Source organism: Cephus cinctus, unplaced genomic scaffold (assembly GCF_000341935.2).
Source record: "Cephus cinctus unplaced genomic scaffold, Ccin1 Ccin1_scaffold0709, whole genome shotgun sequence".
In the NCBI taxonomy this organism is placed as follows: Eukaryota; Metazoa; Arthropoda; class Insecta; order Hymenoptera; family Cephidae; genus Cephus; species Cephus cinctus.
The window spans coordinates 457,395-482,134 of record NW_014333329.1 but is presented as its reverse complement, the minus strand read 5'-3'; the positions used below and the strand labels follow the sequence as shown (position 1 = coordinate 482,134).

General features: G+C 37.6%; 3 protein-coding genes and 1 long non-coding RNA gene across 21 annotated transcripts in view; 1 reads left to right on the top strand and 3 right to left on the bottom strand.

The window, feature by feature from the left end:
* Nucleotides 1-666, bottom strand: part of LOC112494722 — a 91,218-nt gene extending 90,552 nt beyond the window's left edge. The window contains exon 1 of the long non-coding RNA XR_003060470.1: nucleotides 363-666. This is a non-coding gene — a long non-coding RNA (uncharacterized LOC112494722). The remainder of the gene's footprint in view (nucleotides 1-362) is intronic.
* Nucleotides 1-15,587, top strand: part of LOC107270181 — an 87,909-nt gene extending 72,322 nt beyond the window's left edge. For all 17 annotated transcript variants that reach the window (XM_025087627.1, XM_015744962.2, XM_015744972.2 and 14 more), the window contains 7 exons: nucleotides 10,281-10,485; nucleotides 11,365-11,626; nucleotides 11,721-11,832; nucleotides 11,919-12,041; nucleotides 12,432-12,586; nucleotides 12,855-12,934; nucleotides 13,062-15,587. In XM_025087627.1, the coding sequence (XP_024943395.1) occupies nucleotides 10,281-10,485; nucleotides 11,365-11,626; nucleotides 11,721-11,832; nucleotides 11,919-12,041; nucleotides 12,432-12,586; nucleotides 12,855-12,934; nucleotides 13,062-13,230 (1,106 nt within the window). In that variant the 3' untranslated portion in view covers nucleotides 13,231-15,587. The remainder of the gene's footprint in view (nucleotides 1-10,280; nucleotides 10,486-11,364; nucleotides 11,627-11,720; nucleotides 11,833-11,918; nucleotides 12,042-12,431; nucleotides 12,587-12,854; nucleotides 12,935-13,061) is intronic.
* Nucleotides 15,588-15,647: 60 nt separating this feature from the next.
* Nucleotides 15,648-22,279, bottom strand: LOC107270183 (A disintegrin and metalloproteinase with thrombospondin motifs 3). Its single transcript, XM_025087629.1, has 14 exons — nucleotides 20,285-22,279; nucleotides 19,820-19,944; nucleotides 19,011-19,103; nucleotides 18,658-18,893; nucleotides 18,447-18,599; nucleotides 18,253-18,366; nucleotides 18,040-18,172; nucleotides 17,804-17,973; nucleotides 17,435-17,738; nucleotides 17,237-17,369; nucleotides 16,864-17,129; nucleotides 16,531-16,796; nucleotides 16,201-16,453; nucleotides 15,648-16,127 (listed from the first exon to the last, which is right to left on the bottom strand). The coding sequence occupies exons 1-14, from the start codon at nucleotides 21,714-21,716 to the stop codon at nucleotides 15,855-15,857; spliced, it is 3,951 nt and encodes a 1,316-aa protein (XP_024943397.1). The 5' UTR covers nucleotides 21,717-22,279; the 3' UTR covers nucleotides 15,648-15,854.
* A 334-nt stretch (nucleotides 22,280-22,613) lies between these two features.
* On the bottom strand, nucleotides 22,614-24,525 carry LOC107270163. 2 transcript variants are annotated; one of them, XM_015744904.2, is made up of 3 exons: nucleotides 24,323-24,525; nucleotides 23,609-23,775; nucleotides 22,614-23,532 (listed from the first exon to the last, which is right to left on the bottom strand). In XM_015744904.2, exons 2-3 carry the CDS (start codon nucleotides 23,765-23,767, stop codon nucleotides 23,263-23,265), a joined length of 429 nt encoding a protein of 142 aa, XP_015600390.1. In that variant the 5' UTR covers nucleotides 23,768-23,775; nucleotides 24,323-24,525; the 3' UTR covers nucleotides 22,614-23,262. The 2 variants fall into 2 exon arrangements, with proteins under 2 accessions (XP_015600390.1, XP_015600389.1); XM_015744903.2 differs by having other exon boundaries at nucleotides 24,187-24,474.
* Nucleotides 24,526-24,740: the final 215 nt, after the last annotated feature.

Sequence of the window (24,740 nt, the reverse complement as noted above, 5' to 3'; positions counted from 1 at the left end):
CGTCCGTATGTTACACAGTCGCAGGAACACGTGATGATCGTGAAAATATTGAAATCGCACGGAATGGCGTCATCGCTTATAATAAATATGAGAGCGTCCACGCTACATATACGAATCGGACAGTGTTATACTTTTAATCTTCACTACGAATATATTAATTGAATTGAATACGAATTTTTTTTATTATCAAATTCCATGGTTACAATTACATAAATCTAACATACATATATACCTTGAGTCGATAAAAGTAAATAATATATGAAAAATATTAGAAATTTTGATAGCTTCCCACGAATTTCAACTGTTTCCAAAAATCCCATTAAAATTTTCCAAGCATTGTTGAAAATTTTCAAAAATCTTACCTTCACTCCCATTAATCGTTCCACCGATCGTCAAGCGTCGTGCGTCCTTTGAAAATGACTGCAGAACTTATCTATTACCTGTAACGCACTCAAATTATCGACACGCATCGAGCAACGTGCTGCTCGATAAAGCAACAACAGCAAAGTAACAGTTATCTTGCCCGTTACATAATTACAAGCAAGACCGTTTATTCAAGCAGTGAGGAGTGCAACCTTGGCATCCTGGGTCGAACGTTACCGATTCCAGCAGTGATTTAGTTCTTTCGTGAAATGAATGGCAGAAGGAGCGTGTCTAGTGGGTGGTGGTCAGTATTTTGGTAGTGGAAGACTTTCACTGTACTAGGATCAGTGTTATTCCAACGTACCGGGCTTAATATTACTCAGATAACAACTCGCAGACTCCAATGACGAACCTTATCTAATCGCGTTACGGTAATTCGTGGGCCTCTGTTTCTACACTTACGGCAAAACATATGGACAGTCCCGCGGATGATCTGGATGAAAGAAGTGGACGATAGAAAAAAAAGACAGAAATTTTTTCGTTATACCAGAGAGACGTTATATGCGACTTCCGTCCTTGGGAACATAAAGTGGCTCGCATTGTCTACGGCTGAAGTTAAAAGTGGAGTGAGCACGAATGGTGCCAGCTTAGCCGGCCAGACGCGTTTTGCGCGTCTTGCGCGTCTGTCGCGTTAACGAAATTACGTTTGTTTTTATCATATTCATTTTTTTTATTTGCCTCTATTTCTATTCACGTGATCATGAAGTTATCTCGTATCGAATGGAATTCGCCGATTGTTGTGTCGTGTGTGCTGTAGATCGGTGCGTGACCCGCGTAAAGATAGAATGCCGAGATTCGAGTACTCGGTGGAAATTAATTTCTTGTTGGGAGGGAAGTGGGTGGAATGTTATCGTGCGTGACGCAGAGACTGTGATAAAAGTTCGCCTTCCATCGATCCTCGAACTGTTTCACCAAACCCTTGCCAATCGTTGCTCACGAATTACGAACGGTGCTTGTTTGAGCTTTAAACATATCTGAACGACGTGCTTGCGTGTTATGCTTACGAGTCTTTGAATTTATATACACTTCGGCAAGCGAGAATATATTTTCGTTCTTACGTTACAGTCTATGGTGATTATTTTTTCATGGAAACGTAGCCAATACATTAAGGCGGCTCAGTGAACTTTCCACGATAATGGATACTGTGTCAAGGTGGTACTGATACAGGACAAATAATCCCACGATTGGATATTTAACGTCGTACATTAACCTTCGATTTGGATTATGGATTTTGATTGGAATTTATTCGAAATTATTACAGGATAATATTTTACAATTTCAAGCGATAGAAAATGGCAATTTTCTGTATCACCTAAATCGATGTGTCTATAATAGTCATTAAGACGGTCAGTGCGTTCAGTAAAACGGTGAAAACGTTACGTTGTAAATACGGCAGATCATACGCTCCACAGAAGTTGTTCTACATTGCGTCGAGAATGAGACGCGACACGACTCATTAGAATATAATAGGGTCTGTATCGGCTTGTGAGAGTAGAGGTAGCACCGTTCTCAGGGAAAGAGTTCGTTGCATGAAAACGGTGAAAATTGTATCAACACAATTTTGCGAAGAGAGTATTACACTGGGAGTTGAGTTTTTCTTACTTTATTTTAACTTCCTCTTTTTCTTCTTGGCAGAGAAGGAGTTTAAAATGAGACTAACTCAAACTCGTCGTATCAGTCTAGGAAAATTTGATCAGCTCCTCTCGTGAAAGTCCTTTCGGATCCCTTCGTTACCACTCGGATAACGTTCGACGCTTCTGGCACTTTAATCGCGCAATCGCCGTTTGAAGTTTCCTTCTTTGGGTTTTTCTTTCTATTTTAATAAAACGGTGACTCACGCAAGATATGATACCCAAGTACAAATATAGATTCTTATATCGTGTATAGATAACTGTCGTGAAATTAGTAACACATAAACCACGTCGTTTACAAGAAATTTCCACGCCACAGTTGAGAAATCGACACTGATACAACGCGATTTCGGAATCGCTTGAAGTTAGTCGCTTTCCATTTTCATCGCGTGTTCCCGCGTAATCGATTTCGAATAATAACCTAAGAAGCCAGCGTGCAATATAAAGTTTCGAGCGCAGGTTAATTAGAGCAAGAGATTCCCCGTTAATCGTTTAAAAGGAGGAAGAATTGTAATTAATAAAAACCAATTAAAATAGCTCAGTCAAGTACCCGCTTTGAAAATGAAATTAACGTTCACTCGCTCTAGATATTAATAAATAATAAGCAACGCATCGATAAATTCAATATTATCAAAATTGACGTCACTCCACTCGAAATAGCGATTATTTTCTTTTTACCAAACAACACTTTCACGCCTTTTTAGGAACTAGTCCCGTGAACAAGTACTCGTTGAAATTGATGTAACCTTGAAGATTTAAAGAAAATTACAGTTGTTCTTGGTCCGTAATTATTAGAGTAGCAGGTATAAAACGGATGTAGATGCAAAGGCGTAGTAATACCCGTTTAAGAGAAATGAATCGAGGACAAATTTGAAATCGACATGAAATCCGCGACTACTGAAATATACATAGTACGTATTACAAACACACATAGCTTCTATGGAAGCACCTAGTTAGATAAGAGATCAGGAGAGCTCAGTGTGCGTGACGCGGATGAGAACCTTCATTTACCGTGAATGAGTTAGCGAAGTAACCCGACGTAACGTAACCAGCGTAGCGATCTTAAGACAGAGGCATTGTCTTGGACCCGAGACCCAGGAACCCGTAAACCAAGTCCCAACCACTTGACCAGTATTGCTCCAACGATCGCGTGACTACGAACGGTTCTTTAAGATGAGCTACGTAAATCAGTATCACTGGATAAAAAAATATAATTTCAAAAAATCCTCCCTACAGTATCGCTGTTGACTTCGTGAACGGCTATAACTCTATGGGTAAAAGTTCAGTCGCAAACAGTAACCGGTTATCGTGGAAATGTCTTTATCTCAGCGAGTTCGATAAATCACGATGAACAATAAGAATGAGAAACGAAGAATAACTTTTGTTTTCTTATACGACGCAATAACTCGCAATCTCGTCGTTCGAACGTTTATTTTTTTTACATTCGTCAGATCGTACAGTGACGTCAGATTGACAATGAAAGGTGGCAAATTTGACAATCGCTATTCAATTGTTGAATAAAACCAAAACCCAGTGTGCGCGAGTGTCCTTGGATTTTGTATTATCGATATTGTTAATGTGCTCGGCAATGGAGCGTGTAATGTCGCCAAGAACTACGGGTTCTCCGCTCTACCCACGTGTTGATGACTTGGAGAGGAGTCAACAGTGGAATAGTCTGAGGAGCGACATCAACGAACTGGAACGAATGCATCCAAGAAATAGAGTCTTGATGAGGACTCGGACCCAGGATTCGGATTTCAAGAGACACGCTATCAACAGACGTTCTTTACCCGAGTCCCAAAAAACTGACCTACTGGTCGTGCGCGTGACGACGAGCGATCACCTCACAAAGAACCACAGAAGCCAGATGGATCATTCGGTAGATCGTGCTGCCTTGGTGGACAAGAGATTGAGTTGGAAGCCAAGAACGGAATTCGAGAGAAAATACTTCGGTAATAATAATTACGAGGAATTTCATTACGATCGCGCTAAGAATAGCTGTCCGAATTATTATGAGAGTACAGAACGTCTAAATAAGGAAAATAATACGAATTTTAACGAATCAAAAGCATTCCATAATGCTGGAGAGAACAAAGAGAGGAAAGATTCGAGTAAACCAAAGGAAAGCCCTACTGACGTTAATCGGAACGTTAAATCTAATATGGTGAATCTTTTCAAGCAGGAAGAATCGGAGTTTCTTGGAAGTAGAGAAAGACTGCATGAAATATTCGAACACAATCGACACTTAAGGAGACAATTTTTTGCTAACATGCCAGGCAGTGTTTCTGTAAATAAGAACAGCGACGTTGATAAACGTGAGAATAAAGTGCTTGGGAAGCCTGGAATTCCAGAAGGAAATGGATTCGGTAGCACTGAGACAGTCACTAGTCAAAGTAATCATTCGGCTGACAGTAGCGTGGCTAGTAGGAAACTTCAAGATGGGCACAGTGACATTGGCAACACGCCCGAACCACTAGATGCTGAGGAAACCTACGCAAATGCAATGCAAAGGAATAAGGTGAAGTATGCTTCACTAAAGAGGCAGGAGGACTTCACTGAAGTTATCGGTTCGAAATCGGAAGGGAAGTATAATACAGTGCCGAGAACTAAGCCAATTCTCGACGTTAATGAGCATCATAATAATGCAGATAACGTATCTCTTAATGACTCAGCTCAGAATATACAATCCTTGGATAAGATTGATCGATCTGAACAAACGATCAGTCGCACTGTTTATTTTAATGACAACGAGAGAAATTCAAACGACGAGTTCAAGCCTCGTTTTAACAATCTACCAAGAATCGAAACGGATTATATTAAGAATTTCTCAAAGATTTCTCTGCCAAGTAAAACTGAAAATACTTATGAGATGCTGCCAAATTTTCAGGATAGAAACGACGCTAAAAAACTGAAAGATTTTGAGAAATTTGAAAATCACGAAAATGTACTATTTACCATGAATTACGCGGTCAATGATGAGGATGCTGTTAACATCGATAATGAGAATGACAGATCACTTTCGATGACGTCGTACGAGAATCAACAAATTTTTAGAAGTCCGAATTATAATCCAGAATCAGATGGTCTTATGCTGCTGGACCGTCTCGAATCTCGGATCGAAGAACAAAAGGCTAATCGATCTTACCTTGACTCTCAATCGATGAATGACTCCATATCTTCAACTACTGATCGAAATACTATTCGTAATGATCGTCTTAAGTCATCTGTTCTAACGAGAAGAAGCAATTACGATTTCTCAGACGTAAACAATAAATCAAGTATGTCCAATGATTTTCGAAAATCTTTACCCAATCTGGCGATCCTTAATCAACCACAATTTTCTACGAATTCTGTAACCAGACTGTCGATTAATGGGTCCATGATAGATCTGTCGGGATCTAAACTCTCTCATGACTATGGTAAAAATTATTTGGACCAGACTCAACCACAATCACTATACAAAGAATACGTCCCAAATTTCTACACAGCACACAGTCACTTACGCGAGTCATCAATCGAGGAATCAAAAGTCCCAAAAATTCCAAAACGTCGAATTGAAAAGATCATACCCCCTCCTCTGGATTTATCAAAAGTATGTGACTTGTCCGATTATGATGAAGAGGAAAGATCAATGTTGAAGAATTATACCGTTGACGTGTCCCTCCTGCAAGATTATGATAGGCCAATGACTGGTGTTTTTACCGTAATTCGTGACGACAGCCCGCCATTTGACACTTTCACAAGAGAAAGAGAAACCGTGATAAGAGATAGTAAAGATTTTTTAAAAATCTCAAACAATTCACCATCATCAGTATCAACCTTGAATTCTGATAAAATTCGAAATCCTAATAAAAATACTAAAGAGAGGCCTCGACTAATTTGCTCAAGATTTTTAAATAAATCTTGCGGCGATATATCCAGAGCCTGTGAACTACAGTCTCCACAATTAGTGAACAACTTCAAAAATTCAATGGTGGATATACGTTCTACCAACTACTCTACCGATGGTGACCAGCATTCACGGCTGGGTAGCTTTGACAGTGCATCGAACAGCGGTACCGTGAGTCCTCTGTCAGATCACCGGAAGTCGAGTGGCAGACTTACTCCGGGGACCGGAACCACGCTTCCATTGGTTTATGGCCCGATACCATACAGTCAGTACACAAATAGATTTTTTTTAAATTTACTAGGTACGATCTATTTTTGTACAGTCCCAACTATGCAGCTCAAATTACATATGTCAAGTCCACATATAATTCAAATTATAGAACAAGTAACATCTCCTCCATCACATAAACGACTATCATTAAAGGAATGACAGTCTTGTACAACCCACTAGCTCCCATGCATATAATTCAAATTTACTTACTTCTAATGAAGTAATTCTCATTTAAAGGAATATGCTAACGATACAGGCATAACAATAGAAATATGAACTCTCTTTACATTACTGTTTAAGAAAAAAATATTAATATGCCTAAATCACTCAAAAATGTAATATCCATTACAAAGCATTTACCACTCGTATTACGTAAGATGTCACAGACTCAAAACTTAATGAAGTCCTTGAATACTTTATCCGTCTAAGTCTCCTCATATAGATTAGATATAGACACAAGTGTTCCGATATTTATACTACTTACTCTAATGATAACATACACCGAAAAAAACATCACTTTTCGTTATAACACATGACGAATGATCCGGACATACCGATAACCAGACATAAAACATATACGACACATTTCTCATGATATATTACACTAACTAATAGTAGCAAATATTTATCACTTCCGCGAAACTCCTCGTGAATTTCTAGAATTCAAATTCAATTAGAATTCCCACGTTGTGCTTCCCAACGTTAATCGCACTTGCAGTGTATTCTGACTGGAATTTCCAACGGGCTGCAAAGCCAGCGATTCGACGCCACGTGCTCAGCTTATAGGAAATGCGTGGCAACACTGTCGTTCATTTTGCTATAGCTGTCAAAGAGACCAAAACGGATGCTGCATGTAGAATTTCGTAACAACCATTGTCACCTACGCAGACCAGAGATCGTTGGCTCTGATAAGATCGTCGTCATCGAAGTGAAGCGGCTTTATTTTCATGTACCAAAATCAACGTGTAACGTATGCGGTGTTCATTGCGTAGTACCATGCTTCACGATCATCACAGTCGCCCAGTGTGAACTCAGCGCAGACGCGTGACAGGCACACTCTCACCGTAGCGCCACTACGTTATGTCGCATCTTTCTATGATATCAGTTGTATCATCGCTACGCGTTGTGTTGGACGTGTTACTTAGTACCAGTGTTAATTACCGTAATTAGTTAAGAATTTTATTAAGGGTGAGCATCGCTACTCACGTCACGGTATGTTGAGATCATTGTACGTTGACTTTGATCGTTAATGATTTATTACAATAGCATGCGTATACGTATGATCATCACGTATTAGGAATTTATCCAATTTTTGTTGCTGTTGCATTGTTAATTAAAAACGCAGTAAAAATGAGAACTTTTAGTATCGTGATCATCTAGTCTAGTTTAGTTGGTAACGCTACGTTCAAGAGGGATCGTGTATACTGTGTGTATAGTATGCCATGTTATTTTAGGAGCTTAAGGTGCATATATGCGCAAAAAGGAACATAAATATGCACGGGTTGCTGAGAGTAAGCGATTTAGAGTCACTAAAGTCCCGCGACAGATGATTATAGTATGTTCAGGGAATAGTGAATGTTTGGTACAATTAATCAGACATGCAGAGTTACTCCAATACCGTTCGTAACTTTTGCTCTAATGAAAAATTGGAATTCTAGATGGCGTCATTTGTTTTGTCTCATCACGTTACACGGCTTTGGTACACAGCTCTGTCAGACAGTTATGCTGTAAAAGTGGCAATGATTATTTATGGGACAGTCTAGATTAAATAAACTGCTAGCGTATACCACGCGTTAAAGAAATTCCTCATAGCAGGAATGCTGAACGCGTAGAAATTTTTTTTCTTGGAATTACTAATCGCAAGTTTCCTCTTTCGCTATTTCCGCTTTCCACGTGTTCGATATTGCATATTTTCAACGGAACAGGAAGAATTAAATATTTATTAAAATATTACACACGAACTGAATTTTTTTAGGAACTGCAAAACTCGTATATTTCCTCACGGCTATAACAAATACACTGGTGTCGTAAGTGCGTAATTTTATACCAAATCGTACGGCAACGGTATTCATTATGCAATATGAGTCTGAGTCATACCAACTATTTTAATTCCCTGCATTCGTGAATATTAGATTTGCAAAAAAAGAAATCACATCTTATGTATTCGTCAGAAACCATCTGGTCAGTTGACTGTTTAAATAATAGCACTGATAATTCATACGAAATTTATGGCATACAGTTATTAAATATAAATAATATTTACAGGGTGATATGCAATCGATGAGAAAATTTTACTTAACATAGGAAATAGGTAAAAAAGAAATTATTCGTTGAAAATGAAATTTTCTCAATTTCTACTAGTGCTGTCACTCCCTCTCTGTTTCTCCTTAGGATCAACGGACCGTTGTAATACGAAACCTTATAATCGCCAGAGACTTGGTTAGGCTTAGAGAAATGTAGGTCATTTATTGGCGATCCAATTTTTTCTACCCCACGTACCCAGCTACAAGGGATTCCTTTGGCTTTGTAAAAACAAATATTCTACTACGTAATGATATTATTGTAATTTGATATTCGTTCGAATCACTACCGATCAATTAAAAAGAAATAGAGTATATGAACAGTATAAGGCATCGAGCCGTGCAGAAGATCACAATTATAATCGTACGTTCGTGATGCTGCGCTGGAGCCTTAATTACGTTCACGGCCAATAAATGTCAATTCTAATGCCCGACAACAATGGCCACCGTTACAATAATAAACAGCATTTTGTAAAGTGGTTTTAATTCGTGGCCCAAATATATACGGGAGCACACGTGTTCTTGATTCGTTAATGACACCAATGATTAAGGACTATACGTCTTGCCTTTAGCATTAGGTCATGATTAGAACGGAATGTAAAAGTTGGCATACTTTTACGATGCTTCCTCCGCGAAATTCTCATTTAATTTACTTTCCATTAATTATCCAACGCGTAACTGTCTCGTCATTAAGAATGCAATATGGCTCTTCTGTATACACAGTACACGTGCCGACCATTATTACAGTCATTATGAAGCATTTTCTTTTTAATTATTATTTTTCTATAGAATACCAAGACATATATTAAATTATATTCAACACATGAAATGCGTCAATGAACGGATCAAATGTTAACCTTAACGCTTTATAGTTAAATTCTACTTGAAGATTGTGTACTTCTGGTCTGGTGATAGTGCGGGTCAGCCGTTAAATGTCAGGGTGAAACATTTCGTTTGTTTTATATGGGATAACGGAAGCTGTACTACTCGATAAAGTTGTATGATAATTTTAACTTTAAAAACACAAGCAGAGGTTTAGAAATTTCATCATAATACATCCGGCACAGGAAACAGTCACGACATAAGGAGTTCCTGTAATCAATGTCTAATTGGAACTTTCATGCACTGATCTATAATTAAAAGAGGTGTAATTAAGGGACAGTGACCCTTGCGATTACAGAAATAATCTGGCATAGAGTGGATACAAAACAGTACTTATACCCTGTAACGTATCCTATTATAACTTTCTCGAACTTGTGGTGTCAATTACTTTCGATAAAATTAATATAATCAACTTCAAAGTAACCAGTACACTTCGGCAAAAGATACGTACTACACTACTTCACCTACAATTTCAAAATGACAAATTTCAAATTTTTGAATTTTCTTTCTTCAACAAAAATAATATATTTCTTATACATTCTTTATACATTTCTCAACAATCTAGCACACACGAGCTTGTAAGTTTCTCTCATTTGTTTTACATATTCGGAATTTCCTTTTCTACTAAGTACATCGTTACTAAATTGCATTGGAGAAAATGAAAGATCAGCAGCTCCATTAATTTTAAATAATTTCTATATTCCTCAAGATTTCACAAAAAATATTCACATTAAAATTCACATAAAAAATGTACATTCCTACATGTTCTAATGGTAGCAGCTTACAATGTCCTGTATTGTACTAAAGTCTATGTATATTCTCAAGACCTTATATCCCGATTATTAATTCCTGACGTTCATCAACTTTAATTGTTTTCGTCAACAGAATCGCCAAGACGTTATGTTGAGGGTGAGGTGACGATTCACTATCGCTCGCCAGTGCGCACAGAGGCGAAGGAACCATTGAGCGAGGAGGAACTTGCACGCAGAAGTGCCGAGAATATGCGTCGCGTTTATCAGGAAGAAAGACGTCGCAAATATCTTCAAGAGCTGCACGATATCGATTCACGACGTCATACGGACAATTTTATGTGAGTACTGTGAACTCGAGACTGTAAAGAGCACAGAGCTAAAGCGCATAGACACGAACTATATATTTCATGTAATTCAATAATGACACGTGAATGATGCAGACTTTTTTATAAACCATTAATTATATTTTAATATTACGCGAAGTATCTTGATGATATGCGTAATGTTTACACGATATAATTAACCGTATACATCTGTTCCTCAAAATACATGAAAGGAAATATATTTCTACAGTTTAATCGTGATACTAGGGTATACGGTATAATTTTGTTATAATATTTGACACTTTTTTTTACAGATATAGTAACATTTGATACATAATATAAATATATTGCAAATATTTCATTATTTATAGCCGGTATATAATATATCGATATATCATAATTATTATAGTCCATGCCGAAGTTTATTACGATAAAAACACATCTAGTTCACACGATCCATGTAACTTTACGCGCGATGAACATCGCAGTTCATAAGTGGAGGAGAAACGTTAACTCGCGTTATGACAACGAGTGAAACTAAACATTTTCTTTCGGTGCCAGTAGTGGGTAGTACCTGTAGAATTGTACGATAGTATCGCATTTAATTCGCAGAGAGTAAACGCGTCTACCGTTAGTACAGTAACAAGTACTCCAAGTACCTGGTAGTACAAGTTGTGAAGATATTGCTGAGATGTCAAACAATTGTTGGCTACTGCAACAAATTGAAGTGACAAATCAGTGAGTTGGATGTGAAATATATCCTTGAAGTTTTTTTTTTCGTTCCTTTTTGTCTGTTGCAATTTCTTGTATAATCGTGACGCAATATCGGACAGAGTTTCTTGCAGTGAATGGTTAAAAGTTACAGGGTCAATAACAGTTACGTTATTATTTCAGACCTTCGCAGAAGTCTCCAATACCGCTGAACAGATACGATGATTTTATCGATGACCTCAGTCATCGTGGGAGATCTCATCAGGATGTTACACCTGAGCCACGTCTGGTTGCAAGGGCTCTTTATAATTTTGTAGGACAGTCTTCCAGGGAACTGACTTTCCGACGTGGCGATATTATATTCGTACGTCGTCAAGTTGATAAGAATTGGTACGAGGGAGAGCACAATGCCATGGTGGGATTATTCCCGTTTAATTATGTTGAGGTAATGACCTTTTTATTGTATTACGTGACTCGTTCTTGATACGTATTAATAGACCGCACTGATTAATATCATAATTTTATATTCAAATATTTAGATTCTCCCGTATGATGGAATAAGGACAACACCAAAGAAGCCACACGAGGGACAGGCGCGCGCAAAATTCAATTTCGTCGCTCAGACAAATCTGGAATTATCGTTAACCAAAGGTATAGTCATATACCTTCATATAGTATCATTAATGCTATCATTATCGATTATAAGCAAAATTTCATATACTCGTGTATATTTTCAGGTGAAATGGTTATTCTGACACGACGGGTAGATGAAAATTGGTACGAAGGACGGATTGGTAATAGGAAAGGAATATTCCCAATTTCCTACGTTGAAGTGATCGTAGAGCCAGGTCACAGGCCAGGTACTGTTATAGAAATTAACATATACATATAATTAAACGTATTCGTCGCTTTCAGCTGATACGTCATCCTCTCATCTCTCATGCTTCTCATATAATTCTCTCTTCTGTAGGGTTGAAAATTATTCTTAAAAATAGAATAGCCTAGCAGAACTGTCACTAAATTCTTCCTCGTGAATAACTCGTCACTTTTATTCGTGAGTACTTCACATAGCTCTACCGGATAGTCTTGTACGTTTCCCAAATTAAAAAAGAAAGTTTGTTTTCCTCGTGGCTACATCATCAATCCTTCAGCATTCGTTTCTAATCACTGTGCACGCGCTCGCTTTTCCGGCTGAGAAAACTTTACGAAATGAGTTAAACAACTTTGGCTGATATTTTGTTGAATTTCAGAAACTCCCGTTCAGAGTAAACCCGTTGCTTCACCCGCAGCACACAGTCTGCTCTCTAATGGATCGGCTGGTGGAAAAATGAGCATGGGAGCTCATCATTACACCCCATCGATCCCCGTCAACCCCACCACAACCCAGCCCCATTACAATTCACTGGTAAGTATTTACAGTCCCTGCTACTGAGTTGACCTAGTATTATATAAAACAAAAGAGAAGAGATTAAATAATGTATTAAAGTGTATCACAAATGCTATCTAATTCATTAGAAAAATATTATACCTAGAATTCAATAACAAGTCATTCCAAAATAGTAATACATTAGGCACATTGTTATTCTAGTCTGCCTGTATCATCGATAAAAAAATTACAATTTCTTCTAAGGCGTCAAGTCAGCCGTACTAATTATCACTTGTTTTTCAAATAGCCACGTATGGGAGGGAACAAATTACACGTAGCTCCTGTCAACGAGACATTACACATCGATACCCACTCAGAGCCTCAACCGTAAGTAAACTCTATTAACGTAACAGACATTTGTCGTTGTCGAACTCTGTTTCTTTCTCGGAACATTGAGTACCGTGACACATGGCTCTATCTCTGGTATTAAACAGTCTTTCCCTCATGGTCGCAGGTATCGTGCTCTCTACAATTACAGACCGCAGAATGAAGATGAACTGGAATTGAAAGAAGGCGATACGGTGTATGTGATGGAAAAATGTGACGACGGTTGGTACGTCGGCTCGAGCCAACGAACCGGTTACTTCGGTACCTTCCCTGGAAATTACGTGGAAAGATTGTGAGAGAACACAAGGCGCGATCTCGTACGAACGAGGAGATCATAGGTAGACCGAACATCACTTCCGTTGCATTGGAAAAAAAAAGGTAGACCGGAAGTCAAGTGAATGCTAATGAAATTGCATCGTAGCGATCGAATTATTGCTTGAGGGATGAAATTGCTATACTTCCTTGAAATTGTGACATTAGATTAGATACGATACCGAAATAAATATTGATAAGAGGTTTTAAACATTTACATAATACGTATCTCTGTCGACTAACGAAATGTTACGACGAGCAAAGTGTCGAAAGCGATTATGGGTCTTCCTCCGAATACGGTATCACATTTGATTTTAATTGATAACAATCACGCATGCACTCGGATACTCGATAGCCTCGAGAGAATAATATTTAACGACGATCTTGTATAACATTGCATCTACCAAAAATAATGTATAAGTTCACCTAGGCTAATGTGTAAGTAGTGTATAATAACATTTAGTAATTTATTGATATGAAGTTGTCATGCTACGAATGTAACGACGATCAATGTTACGATGACGTTCGCACACGTCATCGCTGTATATCCTATGCGCACGATGCCCCATTGCGTGGCTCAACAATACATTTTTCTTACAAATATATCTACGTAGGAATGGCCTCTTGTAAAACGCGCGACTATAAATGCATACAGTTATTTGTAAAGTCGAAACAATTTTAATAACGAGTGTAAAATCGAACTTCGTTATTTTTAAATCAATAAGGGATAAGAATGACTACTGTATTTGATAGGGAGCTCTTTACATGTACGCGATACTTCGAATACTTAGAGTAGCCATCCTTAATCCTTTCGATACAAGTGATTTCAGAGAGAAACCATTAATTTCTCAACTGCGCTAAAATAAAACTTCATTTTCTTTATGATTAAGCTTGAGTCTGAAAGGGCTAAGGAACTTTGGCCTGTAAACGAACACCTCACTCACCTCGGAGTTTGCATTGAGTAAAAATGTTTGTTGAAAAATAAAACCGTAATATGAATACATGAATTCTTATAGGTTGTCGCGAATGCGTTCCCCGTTATATCAACCCGCGACAACGTTCTAATAAAACAAAATACGTAGGGTCGACATTTGTGAGATTGTTAACTATTTGATTTCTTGAACCGACCACTCTTATCAGCATCTAGAGACGTGTATTCTGCTTGAGTTGAATTTACATTAGAATTAACCCAATGATTTAGAAGGTGGATTTCATTTCGTCGCCAACAAGGTGACGAAGCAAATCTCTCATTATGATTGAAAGTTTGCCTTCCCAAATTCATATTCATATTTTTGTATACATTATTTATACTTAGAATTATATATAGTATATATATAGTATATGCATAAAATATGAAAAATATCACCTAAACAATTAGTGATATATATATATATATATATAAATCATAGGTATATACACATAATTACACGCGACATTTTATTGCATGTTCATGCACCAAACATCAAATACATACAACATGACTCCGTTGCTATGACCATCGCTATGAAATTTCTTGTTGTGCGATAAGTTCTATGCGTGTGTAATAAAACCTACATACGTACATTGCGCGTCGTCACGGACGTAGTTCAAAAAACAGACAATATTAAAATTATTGATACGAATAGAGAATATGTACAAGGGCATTACTCTGTTCAGTATACAGATATACCGGGTGTCGTCGACGCGGAGTCTTGTGTAACATTCAAATTGGACGCTTCTAGTCAGTCAAACGTCACATACTGACTTTACCGAAGATATACTGGCTCTTACAGGATATATTAAATATTCGACATATCGCATGGATATCATAGAAAATGAATGAAGAATATACAAATATTAATTATTAAAATCACGCGTGTGACCAGATATAGATGTACGATCAACCAAAAATATCTTATTTTAATTGAACCTTAAAGGATACAATGTAAACTTTAAGAAAACTCTCATATGGTACATTTTTAATTGACTGCTAAATGCGCGAGTTTAAGATCTAAGCGTTCATCACTTATACACAGTGATTTTTTTCTTATTGTTACGAATTTTTTAAACATTGAATACTCGCGCTTGACGCAGATTTTTATTTCTACCATATTTAGGAGTCTTGCATCTACTCCAATAACATCTTTCCTGAATAAACTTTGATAGCGTCATGTTTTCTGTTTTGAGCGCCACATCTCTTGTACTTCGTTTATTTTCCGAGAGAGGCTTCGTAGTGTCTATAATGCTGCAACGATGTATCGTATCGTTTTATTTGAAATTATTGTATTTTCATTAATTAGCACTAACGATGTCACTATTCATTGTACACTTCGGCTACCAATAAACCCTAGTGTATTACTAATTCGTTTGACAGTGAAATATTATTTTTGGCCTCTCCTATATTGGTTCCTGATAAAGAAATGTCTTTGGTATAAATTGCGAATAATAATTAGTCTGTCACCGCGAATAAGTGTCTCTACGCTCAACCTACTCCTAGCTATGTAACATATTAATGTATTCTATATATTAGTAATTCCACTTTATTAGCAAATACCATGAAAAAATACTAAACTGAGCCCGTCTGTAGCAACTCATTAGCCACACTAACATCCTAAATTGTAAATTGCTATCAAATATCAAAATCCGCTTTATCACAAGATCGACAGCATCTTCGTCTGTATCCTGGAACCTCGCAGTAACGTCTGAGACTCGGTACGACGCAATAATCACTGGTATCATTTTCACACGATTTAATACAGTCGGAAGTCCTTCTTGCGTATCCTTTGCATGCTCTTAATTCGTCCTGTATAAAGGAACCGTTACAATCAAACAAAGTTTCGCCATGTGAAGAAACGCAACGAGCCATCCTAGACTGGATACCTCTTCCACACGATTGCGAACACTATAAAAAAAAATATGATTTTACAATCCTGCTTGATGTTCATTTTGATACAACTTTCATTATATCTTCTTACCAAAGACCAATCGGTGAATTCCCATCGTCCCTGACAAGGTATTCTATTACATTCCCTTTTATTGCCAGGGCTCCGTTTACTACAACATGTAGGAGGCATCATTGTCCTGTATACATCTAATTCATTATCCTTTGTAAAATAGCTGTCGTTAAAAGACGAATGAACGCAATAAAGCTGTCTATACTGTACGCCAGAGCTACCACACGTAGCTGAACAGCCTTCCCAAGGGCCTGACAGCCATTTGAAATCGCAGCTGAATTGTCAATAAAAATTTACATAATCGTTATTCATAATATGTATAGATGCTAATATCGAATTGATTTTCCATACCTAAATATATTACACTTCTCAACATCCTGTACAGGCTTCAGGCTTAAAGGACACTTTCTCTTAGGAACAATCCTCCCTGTATATTCATCCTTACACGCAACTGTTTTCTGCCTTGTACCACCACCACAACTTGCACTACATGGACCCCACCCACCCGGTAGCCATGAATATCTTTCAGCAGCAATTCGATCATTGCGATTTAACGTATACTTCAAAAATATCGATACGGATACACCTTGCTTGACAACCTTCTCAGGTATGGCAATCTGTTGATCACATCCGAATAAAGAAATAAAAATTCGTCTTGTCATCTTAAAACAGTATAAAACATACCGATACTACTATTTCTGCAAATAAAGGTCCTTTGGCCCACATGGTGTAAGTATCGCCCAGCTTTTGAGGTCGGAAAGCTGCACCTTCCACTATTAAAATTTGTCCACGACCTCTTGAATCAAAACCCTTCACGTCGTTTCTACGTCTTCTTCTATCTCTGACGGTGATAGTGACGTTTTCCTTATAATCAGCCGGTGCCTGCAGTACAGTAACATCAACCCTTATATTGTATGCAGCATGTGGCACCACGGCGACTCTTGTCATAGCTACAAAGTTATATGCACTTCACTTACTAACAGAAATTTCGCAGGTAAACTTTGTCCTTTATAACATATGTATGTATGACAAAGCGATCTTCTTGGCTTTAACTTACCTCGTCTTAGTTTACGTTGAACCTTATTAGTGACGTTGTTACAGTTTGAATTATCACCATCGCATACTCCACAAGTATCCTGTTTCTTTCTAGAACCTAAGATGTTATCGCATCCCATTTCATGACATTTACCCTGGTAAGGATTGCTTATTGAGAATGAATCGTATAAAATTCTCATAATCAATGAAAATATCATACCTGAATGCATATATCAGTATTCCCATAAGAGCATGGTGTACCATCAATGAGATTTTCACCACTGAAAAAAATCTCACCACTTTGTTTGCTGCGACACGTCAATTGACATTTTAAACTTTCTTGATCGGGTTCGTATGGCAGCCAAGTCATATTGTACCTGGCTGAGGTAAATTTGAAATCCATCAGACTTGCTAATCTGGAGCATTGTTTCGTCCTGAGATCTATGGGTTTAGGGCAATCTGGTTGTACGCATATGCGAAATTCTTCGAGTTTACCCTTACAAACGATACCACCATAGGCAGGTCTATAAATTTATAAATATGGCTTTTCGTTATGAACAATTTTTCATACTTTGTTTTTTGTACTTACGTAGGCTTATTACATTTACGGGATCGAAATTGCACACCGATGCCACAAGTTCTAGAACACTTTGCCCATTCGCCCCATGGGCCCCAACCACCGTCACGTGCATTATGAACCACTGGTCCCAATCCAAATCTTTTACGGTCCACTGGCTCGCAGTAGCCATTGATGCACCACTGGAACGATGTAATACAGTAATAATGATAGCTGTCTAAATTATAAGAAATTATTCATTTGATTACCTTATCTTCTCCACACGAAGTACCCTCCAGTGGAGGACCTTTTTTAGTCTTGCAAACTTGAGAAGAATTCAAATGACCACACCACAGATGCGAACACGGTTCGGGTAAATCAAAGCTTCTACACAAACTATATCTACGGTCAGAAAAGAAATACACTGATATTCTCTGGTGCAAAGAAATGATATTCAACAGAGAGTAAAGTAGGAATTATACCCATCACCAAATTCCATACGACATTGCTCGTCCATTGTAAACGTATCCTGTAGGGTTGCCTTCAGATCTGTTGCATTAGTGTTATCGGGTGCATTGAGAAGACAAGACCATTGTCTATAAAAAGGAATGACCTAAGCCAGTCTCTCTTTTTTGGATAAATTGAATACAACCTGTATTACAGATAAAAACTGTACTTTGCTCTATGGTGAAATTCTCGTTTGGAGCATGTTGACCAGTGAAAGCGATGAAACGTTGCTGCCACCATAGGAGCCATGACACTTCCAAAAGATGCTTCATCCCCGCAAGTATTTCCAGCATTTTCATCCCCGTCGTGGGACAATCCTAAACTGCACCACATAAATAAACGACGTTACCATTATCCTTTCATTTTTATACTTTACATACATGTGCGCCACTTCATGGGCAATGATGAAAGCGCTAGTTAAACCCTCATCACGATTCAAGGCGCAAGACCGTGCTGGATCACAGGCACCTGACACAGGAGCGTATCCGGATGGTCCACCGATATCCAATCTGGTTAACCATACAGCAACATCGTGACTTTCCTCCGAAGATGACAACAGCTTTCTATTCCACTTGTTAACATTTTCCAAAGATCGTCTAGCATTTCCGCTACGTACCTGAAATTGAAATTAAAAAATCTTAGGAAAAATAATGAAATCAGATATTTATTATTTTAATATGTCCAATCTATTCTGCTGTTTTTATAATGATAATTATAGTGTTATAATACTTGCCATACTGTCTTCTTTTTTAGCGTAGAATATCATTCTTACTATGACAAGCTTCATATTAGACTCCAGAGAAGGATCCTTGTAAATTGCGCTTACCTGTAGAATAAATAAATTATTTTAAAAATATATAATCGATATATTTCCATCAATTTTATATTGAAGTAGAAAGAAACCATCTTTTCTGCTTAAGAAATTCTTCTCATCCAATTATGCGAAATATAGAGCCGATGCACAGACTGTATGTCTGATGATGATTATTTAGTTTGGATTATTCGACAATTATTTTAATCTCAAGTCTTATTTTCTTTGTTATAACTTCGCACGAATGGAACTTTTAAATAAAACGCTCCAGGTGGACAAACTTACCTTCGTAAGCTCAACTTCGTCGGTGCTTCTCTCACTAGCCTTATAGTACCTTAATCAGCTGAAGTTAAACCATTACCTAACTACTCTATTAACTTTATTAGACCATATTCTTATACCTTCCTAGTTTAACTGTCGTTAAGACAAAAGTGTTCAGGCATTAGCAACAATATGCTACTTGATACATATAGATATATCTATTTAATATCCTCCTAAGAAACTTCAAACAAATTTCTACTGAATCAATATTTAAGGGTGCCATTAAAAATTATCATAAATAAAACATGTAGAGCCAATAAACGCACGTTAGAAGGCTTAATGGATTTATAGATGCGTAAGATACAAAATTTGATAAGTTGAACCTCTTACTGTTACTTTTTTAATATATTAACCATCTTCTGCAAAATACCTTGGATTTTGGAAATTATGAAAAAATTTCGTATACTCACAATATTTAATAGCGCAAGTATATATTGTTGAACTCTGCCACCATGAAAATCAACAACCGAGTAATCAGCTGCAATTCCAATTTCAAGCCATCTAGGTGGAGCTTCTTCGCTTACAGTTTTCCGTTCTATGCAACAAGAAAATAATAATCACGGTGTATGCGGTAGTTTGATAAAATATTTGTTAAAAATTATTTCAAATAGATTTAAAAGAATTCACATTTTGTACGTGAAAGCTCGGTCTCGTTTTACGCTTCAACGACAATAAAACATAACAAGTAAAATATCTTAAACTGGAATTTATTTATAACGCCACTATAGGTCGATGCAAAATAAATGTCTCTGTATTATTTTTCTCTTTCAATATTTAACACCTAAGCGAAAGCTCTGCGAATACAGCCATTTCTCAGGAAGCGTTGACTTGTACCTGCAATAGATATTATTTCACTTTATCTTGGTTTTACTTACTAGGCAATTTATCTCTTTCCCACGCCCGATCAAAGAAATATCCAATATGCTCGGAATCTTCCTCAAATGGGAGTTTCGCATCCACCGATTCTCCTTCTTCGTACCCAGATCCTCCCTTACCCTTTTCATCTTTATTTTCCTCCTCTACCTCAGCTTCAACATCAATCATATCTCCCGTTAAATTATAGAACTCCCTCGTATTGCAGATCATCAAATCTCGTTTGACTCGTTTGTGGCTCCTGTAGTCGATTTTCTCCCTACCACCTAACCTCATGGAACCCTCCACCAATTTTAGATTCAAATCCTCTTCTTCCTCGGATCCAGGACCATGTCCCGAGGCTCTCGTTGAAAATTCATTTACTCTCGATATATTGAAATTCCCAACGTACAGTATAATATTGTTAAGATACCCCCGAAAACGCTCCAAGATTTCGTTCGCGAATATCCCATTGTCCTCAGCATCCTCTGTACCAAAAACAAACGATAGCCTATCGATTCCTTCTTTCATAAGAGATTTGAAATTAAGTTTTCCTAATTCGTACGAAGAAATTCTCTCGCTCATATGATTCTCATTATTCTCAATCAGCTTCGTGTCCTTTAGGTCCATCCCGTCCCTTTCTTCCATTGAATTTAAATTACCCATCATTGGAGAGCTAACATCCGCACGGGAATTGCCTCTCCAATTTAGATTATCGACTCTCTCCTTGACCTCATTTGATTTTAAAGCATTCTCATTCCCAGCATCTTCCTGCTGATTTAAGCCACTCTCAAGTTTCGCTATGTATTTCGATCCGTTTAACAAATTCGAATTTCCTCTACTTTTTTTAAATCTCTCTCGATTTTCATCAACTAAATTCGTTTTTGAATTCCGATTTTGATGAAACTCGTTATCGTTACGCGTCAACGAGACGTAACCATCTGCTCCTCTTTCCAGCTTCCACTTCGTCGGGGTCGCTGACTCGTAGAGAATGTGACGCCGTCCGTCTTTTAAGGGTTGAATAAAAAACGACACATTCTCAATGTGGACCAAACCGTACATCTCTCTGTCGCACAGTGTCAAGGCAACGGTTGATCTTTGACTTATCACAAAACCATGACGAACTTCACAGTTTGTAGGGATATTATCACTGGAATCTCTTGATTTTTGATATTCCATCGAACCGATCCATTGGACAAGAAAGTCTGGTGACACTATAAGACGATCGTTTAGTCTCGTTTCTAATGTCCAATTTTTCAACGATATCCATATAAGCGTCTCGTCGTTCTCAACGGAGCGTCGTTTACGATATTCATCCCGATGAATTATCTTTGGGTAAACGATCTCGCCATTAATACCAGGCTGCGGACCTTCTTCTGAATCCAGCAAAGCGATCGCTATTCCCAGCAGACATCCCATTAAGACAAAACGATGTGAAAACGTTAATCGATCCATACCGAGTCGGACAATTAAGGATGCTCAATACTGGAACACTGAATCTTCTCTACGACGAAATAGAATCAGTCAATCGTACAGTAAAACTAGTTATCGATCAAGCGAATTTTCATGCTCTTTCAGAAAATCATTCATTGATTTTTTTCCTCAGCCAGATATTTTCCTACTCACAGCTCTCTACCTCACCGACCAAGTAGCTGTTACTCTTCCTGATGTAATCACAATTTCACATAGATCCAATTTCTTTTCAATTTCACATAACTCTCGTATCCATTACATTACAACTGATCTCACGTTTTACAATGATTGCACTTTTCGCAACTGCACTACCTATTCCAATTTCATGTCTCACCCTTGTTCAATATTCGCTGTTAAATATGGTTCAATTCCAAACGATTTCCCTATAGGATTTTAATTACGTAATTTAAAGCTCTCCGCAAGACAGCGATCATAATGAACTCTTGTTGTACTCGTGCTCGCTTTACAGCTATACGAATGACAAGAACGGGATAGTAATTAACATTTGATTAGGGAAAAGCTGCATTAGCCGTCGCGGTGGCCGTCCTCGGTGCAACTGGCTGCCATATGTAGAACCCACCAATATACTTGGAATATATATATATATATATATATATATATATATATGTGTATGTATAAATGCCTACGCACAAATGCGTACGGTCTCTTCTATGGTTGCCTGTAAGATGCGAAGCTCTGGTCGTTATAAAAGATGCGTATAATCTTGGCGCGCACAAAGTTCTAATAATGACGGCTTTATGTGAGCTATAGTGCCATCGTGTATAGCGATCGGAGTTCACTGACTCGTCGGAGCGATTGTATGTCCATATTGAAGATCACCAGTTTCGATGTCAGATCAATAAAAAGTGACGATCTTCTGCTTAAGGTCAGTTTATTTATTCATTTTCGTAGTACCTATTGAATTCGTTGTTGAACCAGTGATTTATGACTTAATACCAAAAAATTATCACTTGAATATTATATCAATCTTAAAGGGCCAGGACAGATCTATGTCTTGTGATGGTATACGGAATTTTGAAACTGAGGACGTGACGTAATTCAATACTTACGGCTATCGTATAAACATAAGTGGGATTAATGTCGTGCCGTTAACCTAATTGTTTTTCTGTAGTCCCTTACGCAATGGATTTACCACCCAAAAAACATTTTCGTGTAAGGTCAAGATCTTCAGCATTGGTCGTGCCTTCTACGGCTGACAACCTTGCATGAATTTAATATTAAACTTTTCTAAAATCTCCCTTTTCACACGGGACAATTTATTTATTTTCCAGTTTTTATAAGCGTTATTGAATTTGTGCTTAAGTTACAACGTTGAGTGCGGCTGACAAGAAGGTCAGTACTGAGTAGTCAGCAGAGTGGATGACACAATCATTGAGTGCCTGCTGATCGTATAAGCTTGAGTGATCGCATATTAAAAAGAAGAGTATTTCCATATAAAGAAATCCTGATGAAAAATGTTTTCAAAACGAAGGTTATCTTTTCATAGAAGATTCATTCATTAACAGTGTCACGACGGATACATTATCACAGTGAGCATCGCTTGTAATATCATAGCTAAATAAAATCCAATATTCGTCCTCATCAGATCTGCAGCCGTTCCTTTGCCAGTGTTGCACAGAGATTTCTCGCAGCACGCGGTACACGCATACAGCTTTGTGCGTTCTCCAATCACGATACATCCTGGCTCGCATTTATTTGTGCAATTTCTCTCCAGAGACCACATCATTGGTACGGAAGTAGAATTTTCTGTGCTGGTCGTATACGAGAAGCGTTTAACCTGTCAAAATTAATATATTTCTAAAAAATCTGTACAATGAAGCATAGAAAAATCATACGACAGATTATCAACTTACCATGCATATTCTTTTGTCATCTTTGCATTTTTGTATGAGGGAACTGTAGTTTCCGGCCAAATCGACACATCTTTCTCCATCGTCCATGGTATCGCACTGATAACACCATAAGTCATTAGCTCGTTCGGATGCTGCGTGGGTGCGATGCTCCTTGGACATAAGTTGTCCTAAAAAGTCATTAAATAATAAGTACTAGGTTGATGATTTTTTTAAAAACTAATATACACTACCCAAAGAACGAAATATTTGTTAGTATCGGTAAAAATCTGTCAGTCACTACATATGTGGTTGATCAATATAAATACTTTCTAACATAAAATAACATCAGTACGTTATAATTAAAATATATTCGAAATTCAATCAAACACTACATTACGCTTATGGAAATTGATAGGCATTATTACACAAGGCATATGTCAACGGGATGAGCCTTATGCCTACAGAGATAACACGTAATCTTCTGACACTCGTGTAAATAAACAATAGATACTTTAATTATAAAATTTTAGGAAGTCCGAGAGAAATTTTAAATGAAACATATTCTGATTAGCTGATAATAAATGACATGAAGTTTTTACCCTGGGAAAACATGATTGATATGACGACCAGGAGGAACACTGTAATTACACGATTATCACCGTTCATGATTAACGGCTGTTTACTCTACATCGGCAGTGATTTGCCCACACTACTTATTTAAACATTTTTATTTACTTTTCTTCTACTGATCTTATTTGACGAATGTGACAAATCAGAACGTTGCATGGCACTACGGCATCCGCCATATTGCTACCCATGGGGCATGCGTGTTAGAGTATGCTCCAGAAACCCCAAAGCGAACGTAAAGAATCGATATTACAAAATTATAAAACGCGACAACCCTGTCAAATATCGTATGAATAACGCAACGAAAAGTATTGAGGTATTGGAAAATTTTAATGATTATTATGTCACTGCTATGATGAAATACATGAAAAAAGGGTGCGACGCATATACGATTATACAACATGCATGCGTAAATTTATCGATCGTCCTGCCTAAGTTACTGAGCATCGCGCAATTGCTATCTCGAAGTTATATGGTGGATAGAAAGGTATCAGAAGAATGATACAATTGAAGGATCACGATTTTA